This window comes from Photinus pyralis, unplaced genomic scaffold, assembly GCF_008802855.1.
Source record: "Photinus pyralis isolate 1611_PpyrPB1 unplaced genomic scaffold, Ppyr1.3 Ppyr1.4_LG3b, whole genome shotgun sequence".
Lineage (NCBI taxonomy): Eukaryota > Metazoa > Arthropoda > Insecta > Coleoptera > Lampyridae > Photinus > Photinus pyralis.
Window position 1 is genome coordinate 23403502 of NW_022170510.1, and position 17033 is coordinate 23420534.

General features: G+C 34.7%; 1 protein-coding gene across 6 annotated transcripts in view; it reads right to left on the bottom strand.

Moving 5' to 3' along the window:
* LOC116166746 (disks large 1 tumor suppressor protein) overlaps positions 1–17033 on the bottom strand; it is a 287044-nt gene that overhangs the window by 151205 nt on the left and 118806 nt on the right. The window contains exon 1 of one of the 6 annotated variants that reach the window (XM_031481843.1): positions 11639–11788. The exons of the other annotated variants lie outside the window; for them this stretch is intronic. Within the exon in view, the coding sequence (XP_031337703.1) occupies positions 11639–11773 (135 nt within the window). The 5' untranslated portion in view covers positions 11774–11788. Of the gene's footprint in view, positions 1–11638; positions 11789–17033 lie in introns of those variants that run through there. 6 annotated transcript variants of the gene reach the window in all.

A 17033-nucleotide genomic window follows, 5' to 3' on the forward strand; every position in this document is an offset into this window, starting at 1 on the left:
AATGAAAATTAGAACTGTTACTTAATATATATATTACGTAACAGGTTAAAGGTCAAACGCGAAATGTTAATTTAGTAGGTTGTCAGCCCTGCCTAATGAATGAAGTAACGTCAGATTTTGTTGTTGTAGGTTATATTTCACATTTTGTAAACTTCTTTGAACAGAATTACTCATAATTTGTTTAAACATTGCCATTTGTATGGGAATGGAGCCTGTATGTAATTTATTAGCCGTGCCCAATTATTTTTCATAATCGCAATGGGCTACTCAAGAATGGTTTGAAGCTGCGTTTAGTTAATTAAGCAAACTCTGTTGTACTATTTTGTATTTTAGAAAACTACAATAAGTACTCGTAGAATTAATGGATGGTGCTAATTACGACTTGCATGGAACACGGAATAATGCACTTTAGAATACTGGGTAGTCCGATGCTTCCTTCCCGGGAAAACTCGTTAAAAGACGCAGCGTTTTGAAGGCCTTAGTATTATCGATAGTTAGGTACCTAATACATTGGCAACTACAACAATAGAAATCGTTCAAAACTGTAATGAAAAAGAGCACAAACACCACCTGAGCTAGTTAGGTAGTAATCTTCAACTTCAACACTTGTATCTTGTATCCTATTGGCTATTGCATCTATGGTGCTAAAATGAAACTCACATTGCAGTAAGGAATAGGGATGTCAAAACCCTGCAATACACTTTCCAATCTAAGTAAAAAGTATTTATAAAATTCTTGCTCGCTGGCGTGCATTCATGGAATATAAGTGAGGTTACGTTGTATTTTGTATTCCTTCTAAATAGACCATGACATTTGACACTTGACAGTTCTAATTTTTAGTTCGAAGTTCGAATATTTAGAACCAAATCGATCGTAATCTATCAATCTTTTATCAAATATATTCAAGTCGTAGAAAAAGTATACCTAGTACATAATTCGAGTGCTAATGCCTATTACGCACTCGATTTTATTACAACACTCGCTCGCTGCGCTCGCTCGTGTCGCAAAATACTCGTGCGAAATAGGCTTCTTAGCACACTTATTATGCAATATACTATTATTTCATACTGTAAGTCTGTTTTGTATCATTATTTCATTTCAAAGATTACAAAATTTCATCATATTGTAAAAATCGCATTACCTTGTTTCTGTGGCAACGGCCGTTGCTATAGTTTGTAGTTTGTTGACATTGAATTTTTTTCACTTATAATTGCACAAGAGGTTTGTATTTTACCGAGTAAATTTGGGTTGTTTAGGTAATGAAAATCTGTTGCCTAGCAATTAGACGAGAAAAACTGTCAACTAATAAAAATGCGACACCGCAGGTGGAGCATTTTTAGGTTGACAGTTTTTCGAGTCCAATTGCTAAAAGGAAACAGATTTGAATTGCCACAACCCAAATTTATTCGGTTTAAATACAAACCTCGAGTGTAATTCGGCAGGACAATTTAACGAACAAGAAATTCACCAAACTAATCAATTATTGACAGACGTCAAACTAGTCATATGGGTAAGGATAATGCGATTATTGGTTCGAAAATGAATAAGTGAAAAAACCACTAGTGCATTTGTCGCTGGAAAAGTTGCAGGTAACTTTTGCCGCTGTCAAAGTGACAATTGCACTGCGGCTTATGCGATTTTTTATACATGAGTTGAATTGTCACTAAAAAATGGACGGTATAAACGTTGTGGGATGTTCCACTGTTCCCGATACAATCCTGTCGAAATCTCATGAAGCAACCGAAAAGTTGGTTCCTAAGAAGTCGGCCGCAAGGTATGAAAAAGAGTACTAAGTGTTTTGCCAATGGAGGAACGAACATGGGGCGAAACAAGTAGAGGAAAAAGTCATGTTGGCATACTTTTTGGACGCAGTAAGTTTTTGAATTGAGATTTTTTTGCCTGGGTTTCGGTGTTAAAGCGTCATGGAGCATGGAAAAGCTCATCGACGGCAGAAAAATACATCGAAGGCTCGGTAGAAGGAAAAGTTAAGATTGCCCGTATGATACAACTGATACAAGGCGGCGAAAATTTCATTGAAGTTCTACAGCAGAAGGAATCAAACATTACTAACTCGACATCCAGTAATAACCCAGGCGTTAGTGTTGAGGGCAATACAAATTGTTTCATTACAATCAATGTTAATGTTTGAAATAAAGAATTACAGCCAAATTTATGTTGGGGTTTTTTAATTAATTGTGTGAAGATGTCAAATTTGATGTATACAAATAACAGTCCGGTAAGTGTTGCTTAGCGACACTTACCGGCTCTGATGCTGTAATAACTCACCTACCGGACTCAAAATGATAGTGTAATCGAACATCTACCGGACAGTATGAAATAAAATTTAATAAAAAAGAGTCAATAGTCGTCTTCTTAAACCTAATTTAGATATCATTTTTAAGTTTGTCCTACCGAAATAATAAGTATACATAAAAGGGGACAATGGGAAAATTAAAATATTAGTAGTTAGTTATAGGACAAACTAAACAGGAAAATTTATCATAGTAGAAGAGTAAAAAAAAAGCTGGTTGACAAGGTTCGATAAAGATGTATTGTATAATGAACCACAGCTGGTGGAATTAAAGGGCTAAAGATACGGCACATAGGTAGGAAAATACAAGGAAGACAAGACAATGAAACACAACTGACTCATTTCGCACTGATAATCACAATATTTTCTTGCATTCGTAAAATTGCAACATTGTGAAGTTTATTTATCCCCTAGTTCTCCACAATCATAAGTTATGTTTAAACTGACCTAAAATTACATAATCGAAATTCAAACTTTTTCCCTTTAACACGGCACAGTTTTATTGCCTGTAAAAACCCCCATTTCGTTTTAATTTTACCGACCGTTTATTCTTATTACGTTGCAAATTGATGTCATTTTCCAGAGGGTCACTTTTTCAAATCGTAAGAGCTTGTACGAGGGTCCAGCTAATGTAACCGCGCACTGTCATCACTCACAACGTTCTCGTGTTTGGGCAGAATTTTTGTCACGTTAGCAATATTTCTTCCTTATGTAAGTACCACAAAGGGTTAGTGTTCGATAAGGATACAAAAAGGGCGGTTGGATAATGGCGAGCCAACTACAATTTGAGAAGGATCTCCTTAAATAATGCCTCTATTTGAACTTGATCTCACGCTTATTTACACCCACTGTTTTGCCGCTATTCATTTATAAAATCAGTCCGGTCCAATACTTGTATTAATCAGGTTAATACAAACAGGAAACCTTATAATTCGTTCAGGAACTTTTTCGATGGCAAACAAAGTTTTGTTCAATTAGAAGTTAGGATCTAGTTTCGTTCGGCAACAAAATTGATTATGTAACACATTCGATAGCATGTTTAAGTTTAAATGAATTTTGGAGGATTCCCAGGCATTTATGCGTGTAGGTAAATTAAAACTAAATTAGCATTAATCTGTATAAATGGGGAGTTTACAAACGACATTCTAGCCATTATTCCATAAGCATATATTGTCCAGAGCATCCGGTTACATATCCCAAATTGACCCAATAATCTGAGTTCTACAAGAGACATTTCCGCATTGACAATTAAATACGTGCAAATAATTCTATAAATTTATAGAAAGCGTATATAATTGTGCGGCTACAAGGTTCTGATTAATATAATGAACATGTTTCCGTCGGTTACCGGATAGTCGCATTAGAAATTGTTTCTCAAATCGACGTCCAAAATCTATAGCATTCAATTCACGGAATAGAACCCCCAACATGAAGGACAACATAACTAACCCAAACTTAAGCCACAAAGGATCTGGGAATAATTTCAATTAAGTCGACAGTAACCAATTTAGAAACTTAGTACATACCCGTAGCACATTTTTTTAGGTATCTATGCTTATTTTGGTTTAGGTTTCTTGGCACGTTTTACTAAAGTGGTACATGTAAGCTTACAATGAAGTTTATTTTGGCGGTTATGACTTCCTTACGAGGAATTAATTCATTAATTACTTAAGAGTCTTCTTTACCTAAGCGCAACTTTTTTGCATTTTAGTGTATAGATGATTATAGCTGCAAGAGATAAGATGAATTTCTTGCTTTGTCAACTCCTGTCTTGGTCCTTAGTTAGTTCCCACCGACACTGCAGCGGCGCCACTTGTTACACTCAAATTGTTGATTTACCGCCCGCCAAGATACAGACTTTATTTACAAAAATTATGATTTCATTTTTTGGGGTTATGTTTAAAAGTAACTTATCTAAAAAACTGTCGGTTTACTTTTTCCATAAATCGTCTTGATCGAGAGTTCAGTTGCTATAAACTTAAAAAAAAAATAGTCCGAACATTTTGTAGATAAAGGTCTAAATTTATAAAATAGTTCTTAAAAAAATTTGTTTTTTGAAAAACAACTAGAGTTTTTATGGCGCGCGCTCTTATGGAAATTTACATTGGGTGCAGTGGGTACAGAAGACTCTTAAGGATTTGTAAATTTCTTCCTACGAAACTGTATATTTCCTATCTTGTATAAGAGTCGGAAAAGCGCGCAATGCTAACTATATAGATCAAGCGCTGGCCGCTGGGCACACTGCGCCGCCGGCCTCGTGCAGTTTGCGATCTTTGAAATTCTATAGCGTCAATATTTTCCAACCGATTTTTGTAATTTTTTTAAAATAAATTTTCCTGGTCCTTTAGCAACATATTGGCAGTTTTAAACTTTGATTAAACGTATTTTTTCATATAGCTCCCCGCATGGTGAAGATTTCAATGCACTAATTTTATAATTTACACTTTGCAACAATTTTAGCAACAATCTCTTCATTCGATTTGACTGGACGTGGCATAGATTCATTCGCTTAGTTCTTGAGAGTAATTTACAAAAAGAATCATACATTTATGTTTTACAGAACCGGAGAAATAGCGAGTTTTCTATGAAAAAACATGATTTCACTTTTGCAATTTTTGTTTCGTTTTTCGCTAATAAAAAGTTCTGACCTACTCAAAACAGTTGTAATTTTAGTATGTGGTAGCTATCAATGAGTACTATCGATCAGAGCTGGGCAGTATTCGATTTTGTAAATACTTTTTAGTATTCAAATCCTTTAAGGTATTCAAATACTTTGTAATTAAATACTTTTATGGAAGCAGTATTTGTATTTGTAACTCAAATACTTTCACAAATATTTAGTATTCGAATACTTCGCAAAGTATTTGGATACTTCGTAAAGTATTCGAATACTTCGCAAGATATTTGAATACTTTGAGAAGTATTCGAATACTTCGCATAGTATTTGGATACTTAATCTTCCTTTTTTTCAAAAATCGACTACTCCAAAATTTCTCGGGCAAACACGTTTGATGGGAAGAATCCAAAACAATTCGTACTTTTTCGATTAGACTTCTCAATCAAAAGTTATAGACTAGAAACCAATTTCGACAGAAAATTCAAAGGGCTGTAACTTTTGAACTAGTAGCCCAATCTTCGAACTGTTTGAAATTATGGATTCTACAGAGCACATTCTATAAGAAAATGTTTTTCCCGGTCGATCTGAGACAATTTTTTTTTCGGGGCTCAAAAAAAGGCAGTGTATAACCTTCCTTTTTTACCAAAAATCGACTACACCAAAATTTCTCGGGAAAACACTTTTTTTTATTAATTTGGGTGCGTAGAATCCAAATCAATTCGTACTTTTTCGATCAGACTTCTCAATCAAAGGTTATAGACTAGAAACCAATTTCGAAGAAAAATTCAAAGGGCTGTAACTTTTGAACTAGTAGCCCAATCTTGGAACTGTTTGAAATTATGGATTCTACAGGCCACATTCTATAAGAAAATTTTTTTTCCGGGTCGATCTGAGCCAATTTTTTTTTCGGGCCTCAAAAAAGGCATAACCTTCCTTTTTTACCAAAAATCGACTACACAAAAATTTCTCGGGAAAACACTTTTTCTTATTAATTTTGGTGCGTAGAATCCAAAACAATTCGTACTTTTTCGATCAGACTTCTCAATAAAAAGTTATAGACTAGAAACCAATTTCTAAAGAAAATTCAAAGGGCTGTAACTTTTGAACTAGTAGCCCAATCTTGGAACTGTTTGAAATTATGGATTCTACAGGCCACATTCTATAAGAAAATTTTTTTTCCGGGTTGATCTGAGACAATTTTTTTTTCGGGGCTCAAAAAAAGGCAGTGTATAACCTTCCTTTTTTACCAAAAATCGACTGCACCAAAATTTCTCGGGAAAACACTTTTCTTATTAATTTTGGTGCGTAGAATCCAAAACAATTCGTACTTTTTCGATCAGACTTCTCAATCAAAAGTTATAGACTAGAAACCAATTTCGAAAGAAAATTCGAAGGGCTGTAACGTTTGAACTAGTAGCCCAATCTTCAAAGTGTTTGAAATTATGGACTCTCGATCGATCTCGATCTCAGACAATTTTTTTTCCGGCCTCAAAAAAAGGAAGTACTTTTAAGTTATTCAAATATTTGAGAACAATTTAGAAATGTTTAGGGAAAGTTTCCATTGTCACAAAATGAAATATAAAAATCCGATACAACTGAATACCGAACGATCCTGGAGTGAAACTTTTTGACTCGATAGTCTACGTAACTTAAAAACAATAGGGACCTTTCTTATATCCTTAAGACCATGTGTACCAATTTTCAAAGCGATCGCACGTTTCTAAACTATCATGCACACGGACAAACGGATGGTCACAAATGGATCTGTTCCAAAAGGGAATTTTTCTAGCAAAATGAACGATTCCGATGAAAATGTGAATATTTCATCCGACATTGAAGCGGCTGCAGAAGAAGCTAGTTCGTATTTACTTCCTCCGAACTCACGTCCAGCATACGAGGCAGCACATGCACGCTTTGAGGTGTGGGTTACGCAGCGACAATTGAGTAGCATTAGCGAAAAGGTGCGTATTTTCGTTAATTGATTTCGATAACCGATTGTGTTGAATTGAATTGTAAATTAAAGAAAAAATAAAATTTGAGTAGTTCAGGCAATTATTGAGAGTCGTGTAGGTTGTTTGATGGGACCAATGTACCAGTGCGCCAATGTGTCAAAATGTGACACTTGTGGCTAAACGACGCACGGTTGTTTTAAAATTGAAAACGCCAACTAAATTTAAGTATTTGATAACGAAATTACAAAAAAATAATATTCAGCATTGAAATAATGGTGGGGAAAGAGGATAGTGTGAAGTGATCTGATAACACACGAGTGTTATTCTTATCTGTTCTAATTTTGAGTAAAGGAAGGGGGGGGGGGGACCTCACAATAAGTTTATAAGTCTACTTCGGAACATGGGCCAGTATTTCAAATGTCATTGCAATACACATGTTACCGCTAATGTTAGAATAACGTTAATGTACACATTAACAGATTAATCTGCAGATTAACGGTTCAGATCCGTTAAAGTGCGAAATTTTCTTAAAACTAGTAGCAATCATGTATATTACCTATATTAATCTGCGCATTAACACATTCTAAGGTGTTAAAGTGCGAAAAAGTATCTATTGAAAAGAGCAATACAAACATGTGATTCACGTATACAATAAATGATTTCATTGTAAAGGTTCTAAAAATGTTAACTACATACCTAATTTAATAAGTTTGTTTCAAATAGTTATTTGTGTACCAAGGCCGTAAAAGTGATCTTTTTTGGCCGAAGCTGCTGTTTGTGGCCGAGGCGGCAGCCGAGGCCGCAATTCAGATGAGGCCAAACAAATCACTTTTGGCCAAGGTGCACACAACATTTTTTAGGCGATCATCAAAAAAGAATTCAATAATTTGCTCATAAACATATTTTTTCTGAAAATCATAGTTATCTTAGACAATTAAAAACAAATCATTTCCTGTCATATGTAATAAATTATAATTAGCATCTTTGTGTTTTGTGCGTATCAAAATGGGTGATAGCGACAGTTCAGATACGTACCCAAAATGAAATTTTGGAAGCTGCAAGCGTTGCGACCCTATGTCATATATGATATAAGAGCAGGCGTTTGAGAGTAAAAGTACAATCGCAACTTCCTCCGCTGCACAAGATTGTAATAATGTCAAATGCAATAGGTCCTTCGTAACTGTGGCTTCCAAGATCTTATAGTTAACATGCTGTACAATTATTAGAAACCTGATTACCTACTTTGATGGTAGGTATAGGTAGCTACTTGTGTTTTAGGTTAATTGCTGGTGATTCTTCGTATAATAATGTAAGCAACAACATATTCCTCATGTTTTGGTTCTACACTTCAAAAAGGTCTGCAAGCAGCAAAGATTGAAACGTCAAACTATAATTTTAAATGTGAACATTGTGATTATGCAAAATGGTGTGAAACATTCCTACAAGTCCGAAAATGAAAAAAACGCACTTGGATGGCCAAATCCTTGATGGGGCGAGGCGAGACCAGATAGACGCTTTGTATCAACAGATTACTGTTTCTCAAACATCAGTTTCAAATAAGTACAGTTTGACAGATGTGTACAATAAAGTGAAACTTTATGGCCGCAAAAGCGACCATAAAATCAACGTTTTTGTGATGATAGCCTAAAAATGTAATTATTTATGTCTATTCTTTTAACAATTTAAACAAGATTTGCTACTGCTGAGTTAATTTTACTGAGTATATCAAATTAAAGGTAATTTTAGCAATCAACTCTAATGTTTTATTTAAGCAAAGAACCACTTTCTTCAGATTAACGCATACTTGGTTGTTAAACTGTAGATTATCTAGTGCATCTGCAGAATAACTAGGTAATCTACGAAGCAAAAGCATTTTTCGCACTACGGACTGACTTCGAGATAGTTTGCAGATTAACAAGATATTTGTAATCTGGAATAACGGTTTTCCGCACATCAACGGTAACACATACACCAATCCTCTTGTAATACGGTGTTGCTATAGTAAACTGTATATCGGGCTTGCGATATTAACAGATTTCAGCATGGAACTAAATAATAAACTGGCCATTATTCACGATACAACCCATTATTTATTTATATAATAAATATTTTATATATTTTTATTTATATAATAAATAAATAAAAAATAGTATTAGAAATTTTCACTTAATTTAAGTGGACTTTTGTTGTGAAAAATTTAATTTCTTCGCGTTAGAGAGCTCAAAGAGCATTTTTATTTCAATACATACACGTACTCCATTAAAAATTCCGAAGTATTGCATTGTTTTATTGGTTTATTTTGCTTTCGCCCTAACATAATCACGAAATGGAATTGCAGTCTTGAACTAAATAAATACGAGCTATTCAGATAAGCCTACTAAAAGATTGAATTTTTACAGTTCGCTTTCAGAACATTATATAAAGGTGTATTTTAAACTCAAAGCAAATTGCAGCGAATGAGGTATTCAGTTTGAACATTATGTTAATCATTTTTTTAGAAACCGGTGTTTCTACAGAAATTCTCTTTATGTGAAAAACTAGCGCTTTGCCTTACATCGGGTTGAATGGTTGTCAGATTTAAAATTACAAAGTTTAAACTTTTTATCAGAATTAACTTTTCGAAGGAAGTATTTAGAAGCGCATTTAGTTTACAAGAAAAGGTGAGTCATGACTCCGTGCTTGTGTCAAACACAACAAACTATTCATCACCTTCGTGCTTAACCCAAGATTTTATAAACGAGTCTTAACTGCATGTGGAGTTGGCCAGTAATCATAAGCCGTTTGATGCCTATGATGTTTGTGGAATTCCAGATTCTTTCTGTAAATTTTGGCGTTTGCCCAAGTGCGCAAAGTAACTATTCACCGTAATCGTTTCCATAGAAACAGAATTGTCATATGTTCTCACCGGTATTTTATATCGTGCATTTGAAATAAGAATGACAGATCTCATTAGAATGTACAGTCATCTGTTTCACTTTATCTATCCTACTCGTTCAAACCTATTAAAATGCCAATTTAACATATGCTATAAAATAAAAGCCTATTAATATATTTTCTCTTTATTAAGTTATCGGAAATGCGTTCATTACAAAAGTTTCTATATAATGATTGTTGTATAACCTGCCTTTTAGCTAAGTATACGTGGTCAGGTAAAAAGTTATCGGACCTAGTATCGGACCTAACTTCATTTTTTAAATAGACTCAATTCAAGGAGATTAAAAATGAAGTTAAATTTAAAAAATGTTTTGTGAATTGTTTTTGTTTTTTTAATTATTTAAATCTTTTAATCCTTAAAAAATTTATTTTAATCTTTTTGAATCTTTTTTGAATTTTCTGAATCACCTTTTTTAATATCATCCCTGGTGTGCTATATGTATTTTTGAAAAGAATTTAATGTGCTGACTTTTTAGTTTCATAAAAGATACGGTTATACTTATTTTGAACCGCAGATTATGCAAAAATCATTACAAAGAAACTTTTGTAATGTATGTAATGTAGCACATTCCCGATAACTTAATAAACAAAGAAATTATTGGCTTTTATCTAAAAATGTAAAATTCAATTTTTGGCCATAACTCAAAAACAAACGACTGTAAGGCAGTTGGATTTATAACATCGAGTCTACCTCAAAAAATACATCGAGACTGCGAAGTAATTTTTTTCTAGCACAGTTTAAGACTGCACGTTATTGTTATTAGGTTTCTTGCTGAGGAAGGCGTTAATTCAGTCGACATTTCCCGGGGATAAACGTATCAGACTCACGATCGCCGATAGCGTAGCATCATCACAGGCTTATTGCCTTGGTGCCATTATTAAACTCATAAAATTAAAAATATACATATATGGTTGGTCAAAGGTACAACACGTAATGCATCATACAAAAACTACCCTTAGTAATTTCAGCGATTTTCTTTTGGTACTGGCTCTTGGAATAATTGCAATGGGGTAAAAAATGCCCCCCTCCGCCCCTTATTTGACGGAAATACACGCTTTCAAGCACCAGGAATCCGAATCAAACAAAATCGTAGAAGTATGAAAGTATCATAGAGCTATATGTGGGAAACAGCCAACACCTTTCACGGTTTCATTACTGCATTAGCTACATCGTTTCTTTAAATATAACATCCGTTCGAGCATCCGTTCACATACCGGGTGGAGATTCGAAAACGGAACACAAGGGAAAAAGTTTTTTACAGATTGTTGCTTAGAGGATTTATAATTACACTCATCGAAAGAATGAATCAATACTGATTCCGAAATTAAAGTAGGTACTCGGTTCCAAAGGGGCCTCGTACCTTAACATTTCCTCGCCAGTAATGTGTCATTTTCCTGCTATGTAGTTTTACTGCTAAATAGCTATTGTTAAATGATAATTGTAAAATGATCTGATTCTGGTTCTTTATTAGAACATCGCAAAATAAATTGCTACAGACGAGAAACAATTACGAAGGAATAGTTATTGGACCGGTATCTGTGAATCTTCAACTAAGTACAAGATCTACTGCGTTGGAATGCGGTATATCATAAAGAACGGTCGGCAAAATTTTAAGAATTAACGATTGTTTCCCTAATTACCGACCTGAAAAGTTACAGCGAAAATATTATAGTGATCATTAAGGAGGTACATCTTTACTTATCGCACGCAATACACACATTTAACTGAAACTCATTAAAGCTTACACAATTTACCAACCCTTTTGTGATGAACTTTTTATACGCTAAATAATAAAAACATTGAAAAGGCTTATATAGACTTACCTTTCTAAACGAAGCCGACTCGGATATTGAGTATGTGTCAACGATGGAATCGAACCTAACAAGCTTTTTCGGAGGAAGCTTTTTCAGTGGACATAATGAACACATATTCCTCGATGTTCCAGTTGCGGATGGCATTTTGCCCCGCACGACATTTCAAATCACATTCTTATAGCATACTTTCCGATGAACTTTTCAAATATGAGAGAGTATTGTGTGCAGATTGATCGTTAGGCATACAAACGTTATGTTTACCTATTTGTGTATGCAGTATACAAATCATCTATCGGAATCTCCAGCCATAAATGTATGGAATGCATGAATATATCAGCCGGCATTTGGGAGTAATGGCATAGATATGCAACAATATAGTCCCTTGGATTTTCAATGTGCCTCTTGGGTAATCAGTGAAACAGTTTATTAACGTTGACGGCTGAACTAACTTCATTTTTATAAATTTAAAGACACATGTGTATAGGATAGGACGAAACAGTTAACGAATTCGGAAACAGACACGTTTATACGCGCTCGCTCTGGAGAAAAGTCTCGGAACTGTTAAATAGAACGGCGCTGTAAATACCTGGATTTGCTTCTGAAACGAGAAAACTACCTTTCCCTGCTTGATTACAGCGCCAGAAATCAATATGTAACCTTGCGGGTACGTTGGGTACTTCAAGAATTAGTAACAGTTCCAGTATACACCACTAGGTGGTACAACAAAGCTGTATTGCTTGTACTAAAAATCAATAAAATAAAATAAAAATTAATCAAAATTCTGCTACACACGTAATGAATTACTAAATGAAGAGCTTTCAACACCCTTTTACATTAATCACTTTCATGGAGCCAAGTTTCAAAGGTCTTACTTAGTATGCTTTAGACACCTTCACTTTTACACTTGGCAACGTTTGTACGGGAAAATTGTTAAAGTTTCATTGTGAGTAATGCAATAATGATATCCAACTTTGAGTTGGTGTACATGTTTGAGTTTAAAATGAGTTTTCCTTTTTAATTTAGGATTAAGGGCTGGTCAGGTCATTCGTCTTTTCCATTGAATAAAAACGCTATTTTTATTCAATGATTATATAGCGATTAACCTGCATCTATGTTATATAATATTACGTGAGAAACCCATTTATTTATTTGGAGAAAGCTGCCTTACTTCAATTTCTTTATCCTTTGGGATTATAGTTTGTGTTGTATAACTAAATGAAGGTGTGATCACAAGCTGAATGATGTAAGACTTTTACCTAAGTTATATCTGTTTATAGAATCATTTCGTTAGCTAAACTGCTTAAAGCTAAAGTGAGGAAATTTGACATGTTAGATCCGATGAACATCATCCATGAGTGATAACAAATCCTGCTTTCGATGGAACATTGATCGCGTTAATGTAACCTTATAATCTCTATCGTTGAATGGCAAATCATATATAAGCTTTTAATGTTTTTATTGTAAAGTTATCACTGAATCTCTAAATCCTCAGACATGAAGCCCTATAGTGAATGTGTGAATTGTTAATGAGTTATTGTCATTGTATTCATATTTGTATTTTAAGTCTGTTCCTATTGTTTTGTTTGGGAAAACCATAGCCGAATAGCGCTTGTTTTATTCAAACTGATATTTTAATTATTACGCTGAGCAATATTGTTGTGTAGGTATATGAGAATACATATTTCAATTTATTAAGTAAATCTGGGAGATTATTTACGAAATATACACAAAGTTAGTTCGTTTCATTTGCATTTTGTATTTCAGTGCTTGTTTTTTGCCTTTTAGAATTGGTTGTAATTGCCTAGTTTTCGTTTTAATTTTATCGCTTTTAAATTGTTCAATTAGATACGTTCGTTAGGCCAAATCTAATTAACGCACGTGTTCTGGTGCTGATAACGAAGACGCAGGGCTGTCCAAGAATTACATGTTCATGTGTTTACGATAAATTCTCGGGCAGACAACCCTATATGTTTTGTTGAAGACGCAATTCGTCACTTTTTTATAATAAATTTGTGCAGAAGAAAGTTAACCAAAGTGGTGTAAGAAGTTCAAACGCATATTGATTGATTCATTTGAAAAAGCGGGCAATTGTAGCACAGCGAGGCCTTTTGATAAGGTTATATGAACAGTTTCTACCGTCCGAACAGCTACCGAAAGTTTGTCATCTTATTCATACAGCCAGTAAAGCAAAGTGAAGTTCTGAAGCCGTCAGCGTTTGTGTGTGGGTTAAATTCCTTGTATGGCCAGATTATTTGGATTATTCAAAAAAATTGTAAATAATGCTTTATCTTAATTGTCGACCGCCTGCGTGCGAGGTAGGTGCAAACATGATTTTTCTTTTCGTGCCCGAGAATTATCTCAGGTGTTAATGAAAATTTCTGTAGTAAATTCTTTGGAATTTTCGGAAGTTGAGCGATGCTACTGAGTCTCCCAAATTATACTTTAAAGCAAACGTTGAGATTTTTCTTTGTAACGGGAGTCTGAAGTTTACGAGAAAAATAATTATAATTCTAAATTCACTGGGTTGTTTTGTTTTGAGCTAGCCGGATAGGTGTTTCGTGAGTGGCGTAGTGACCGCATGGCATTGCACACAGAAATAAGTAAACTGTTTCCTTTGAATTTTTTTATTTCTTTCAAATTAATCCCCTGAAGAAAAAAGTGATTTCTCCTAAAAGGGAGATTGATTTGGAAACATACAGCGAGAGTTATCACAGGTGCAAATCAATTCAACCACAGGTTTCTCTACAAGATGATTTTGTATGTTGACAGATTTGATTATTTTAAATTTTGCCTAAGGTAGTACTTCGCTCCTTTCGGCTTGAACATATACAGTGATATTAATGTAGAAGTGGACATAGAGATTTCCTATGTCTACTTTCAAATGATATAATCTCTTCTGAAAGACGCCTTTTATTTTATTTTTTTTATTTTCGCAACCAAAATAACTTCTTGAAACAAATAAAGATCTGGCTGTCATATTAATTTGAATATTGTTGCTTTAGCTTCACAGAAAATAAATCTCTTAAGCTCCTTTAACTGTTACCGGCACTATACCAATTGGAAATATCAACTTTTTCTTTAGTTGAATACATCGCACACGAACGAAAATTAGAATATGGAAGTCCAAGCGATAATATTCAAATTAATTAATATGGCAGGCAGATCTTCATTTGTTGACTAGGTAGTTATTTTGGTTCATAAAGTTAGGTGCCCTTTAGAAGACTTTATCATGTAAAAGTAGACATAGAAAATTCCTATAAGAAATCCCTATGTCTACTTCTACATGAATATCACTGTATAACTGCATGCGGATCTCGTTTCTCTAGGTTGACATAATTCGGGCAATGAGAGCGAGCCACCCTGTAGTTGAAAGTTTACGTGCTGTAAAAGTAATTTAGGTTTAGTATTAGAAATTTCAGGCGGGATATCCTACTACAATGTTTTAGCTCATTTGTTTAGGACCTAAGAGACACTTTGTCAAAGGGAATTTCAGGATTTTATTGCATGGTCATTGTAAAGTAAGGTTTGTAAATTGTGAATTAGTATACACAATTTAAGGGTTATTAGTGTATTAAAGAGTGTATGAAATTTAAGGAACGCATAATAATAATAACAATAATTTAGGTAAATAATAAATTAGGAAACATTTAATTTAAAACAACGTAAGAAAGAAGTCTTATTTGGACAAATGTGTTGTGTAAAAGCTGTTATCGGATACATTTAATCGGTCAGGTTTCGTAAAACGACACCTACATCGATAAGCGCGACACAGGTGGGCATAAATTTGGCGACGTAGTTGGTTGTTCGGTTCGGTCTTCGTCGGTCAATAACGAAGCAGAAAAAGAGAGTGGAGAGGGGATTGATTAAATAAGTGGATCAAATTAACGACGTGGTTGGTCGGGTGATTTACGAATGCGTGCGTAAATTCATCATACAAAAAATGGACTGATACTCATTGCGATAAAAATAGCTTTTTTCAGATCGATAACAGTAACGGCTGGTTTCTAAAGACAATAGCGAGGTCTCAAAAAGTTATGTTATTATTTCATCACAGTTGGCTTCAAAATAACCATTAGAAGTTCAAATATTTGAAGCGGAGCACAAAATGCTCTCTGAGTGGCTTGACGTCACCTAGCACCGCCCACTCCTCCTTGCATACGGAACACGGGAAATATCATGTTTGTTTGTTGTTTAAAACGGATGAAATGGAGCCGGGGTTTCAAAAAGTGGACATACACCATTTACCGAGTGGAGACGGTGAGATGTTGCCCGATTTTATTCCGTTTTGTTCCTTTTTGCTAAACGTTCTAATTTTTTAAATACTGTTTTGAAGGTACAGAAGTTACCATCGTTTATCTATTTATTTGAGAGGAATTGACAATTCTAATCCAATAGAATAAAACTACTTTTATTTATTTTTATCGCCCTCTACTTTTTATATATGTCTAGACAACAAAGCTCTAATATTACTCGATTTATTAAGTATGTAGTGGAGTTGGGTTGGTGGAGCAGCACCTGTTGACACCTTTTTCACTTTCAAATAAAATCAGAAAATCAGTGGCGTAGCATGCCCAAATAGGGTAAGCATTAAAATTGCATTTTTTATACACCGCTCGAACCTAACTAAATCAGGTCGCATTCGGAAACATGACTTTTAATTAGATTCAATCCTATTGAATAGAACTGATCCTTGAAGTCGTAGAAATCGATTGGCGAAAGTTTCTTTCTTTTCGTTCTCAAGTTAAACGAGGAACAGACGGACAGACGACCAAAACCATCACCTTTTTTAAAGAAAAAAATTCCCGTAAAAAGCAGATATACTTTTGGCGGGTGTATTGATTCCGAGGTGACGCTTCAACGTTTCTGGCAACAGATCGGCGCTGCGTACAATACTTTGCTTGCGTTCACTCTTTTTGGGGTAACGGGTGAGGAAGCATGAAGCTTAAATGTCCGTTATTTTTATTGACAGAACTGTCACACTACGCTATGGTTGAATAGTAGGACCAAGAATAGTCTTCTGAACTATGAGGAACAGAAGTCGACTGAATTTTTATGGTCGTGTTTCATTCCTCCGACATCCCTGACTACAGGAAGGTCGGCAGGCTGCTCAGGCTTGCTTTAAGCTTAAATAACAATCGGTCAGTCGGGATTAATTTTATTCAAGCAGGCAAAATAAACTACACCTCACAAGTGCATTTTTCATCGACGTCCCTTGTGCGGTGTGCCCATCACTCATTGTGGGATGTTTGATATGATGTCGTCTATTGTGGTATTATTTTGATTTTTAAGTTTAGTAATTGGCGATTTTAGAGCTTCCTGCCCAACCTGCCCCACCCTAGCTACGCCTCTGCAGAAAAAGAAACGTTATTCTCACTGGTTGGGAAAATAATATCCTATCATTCCG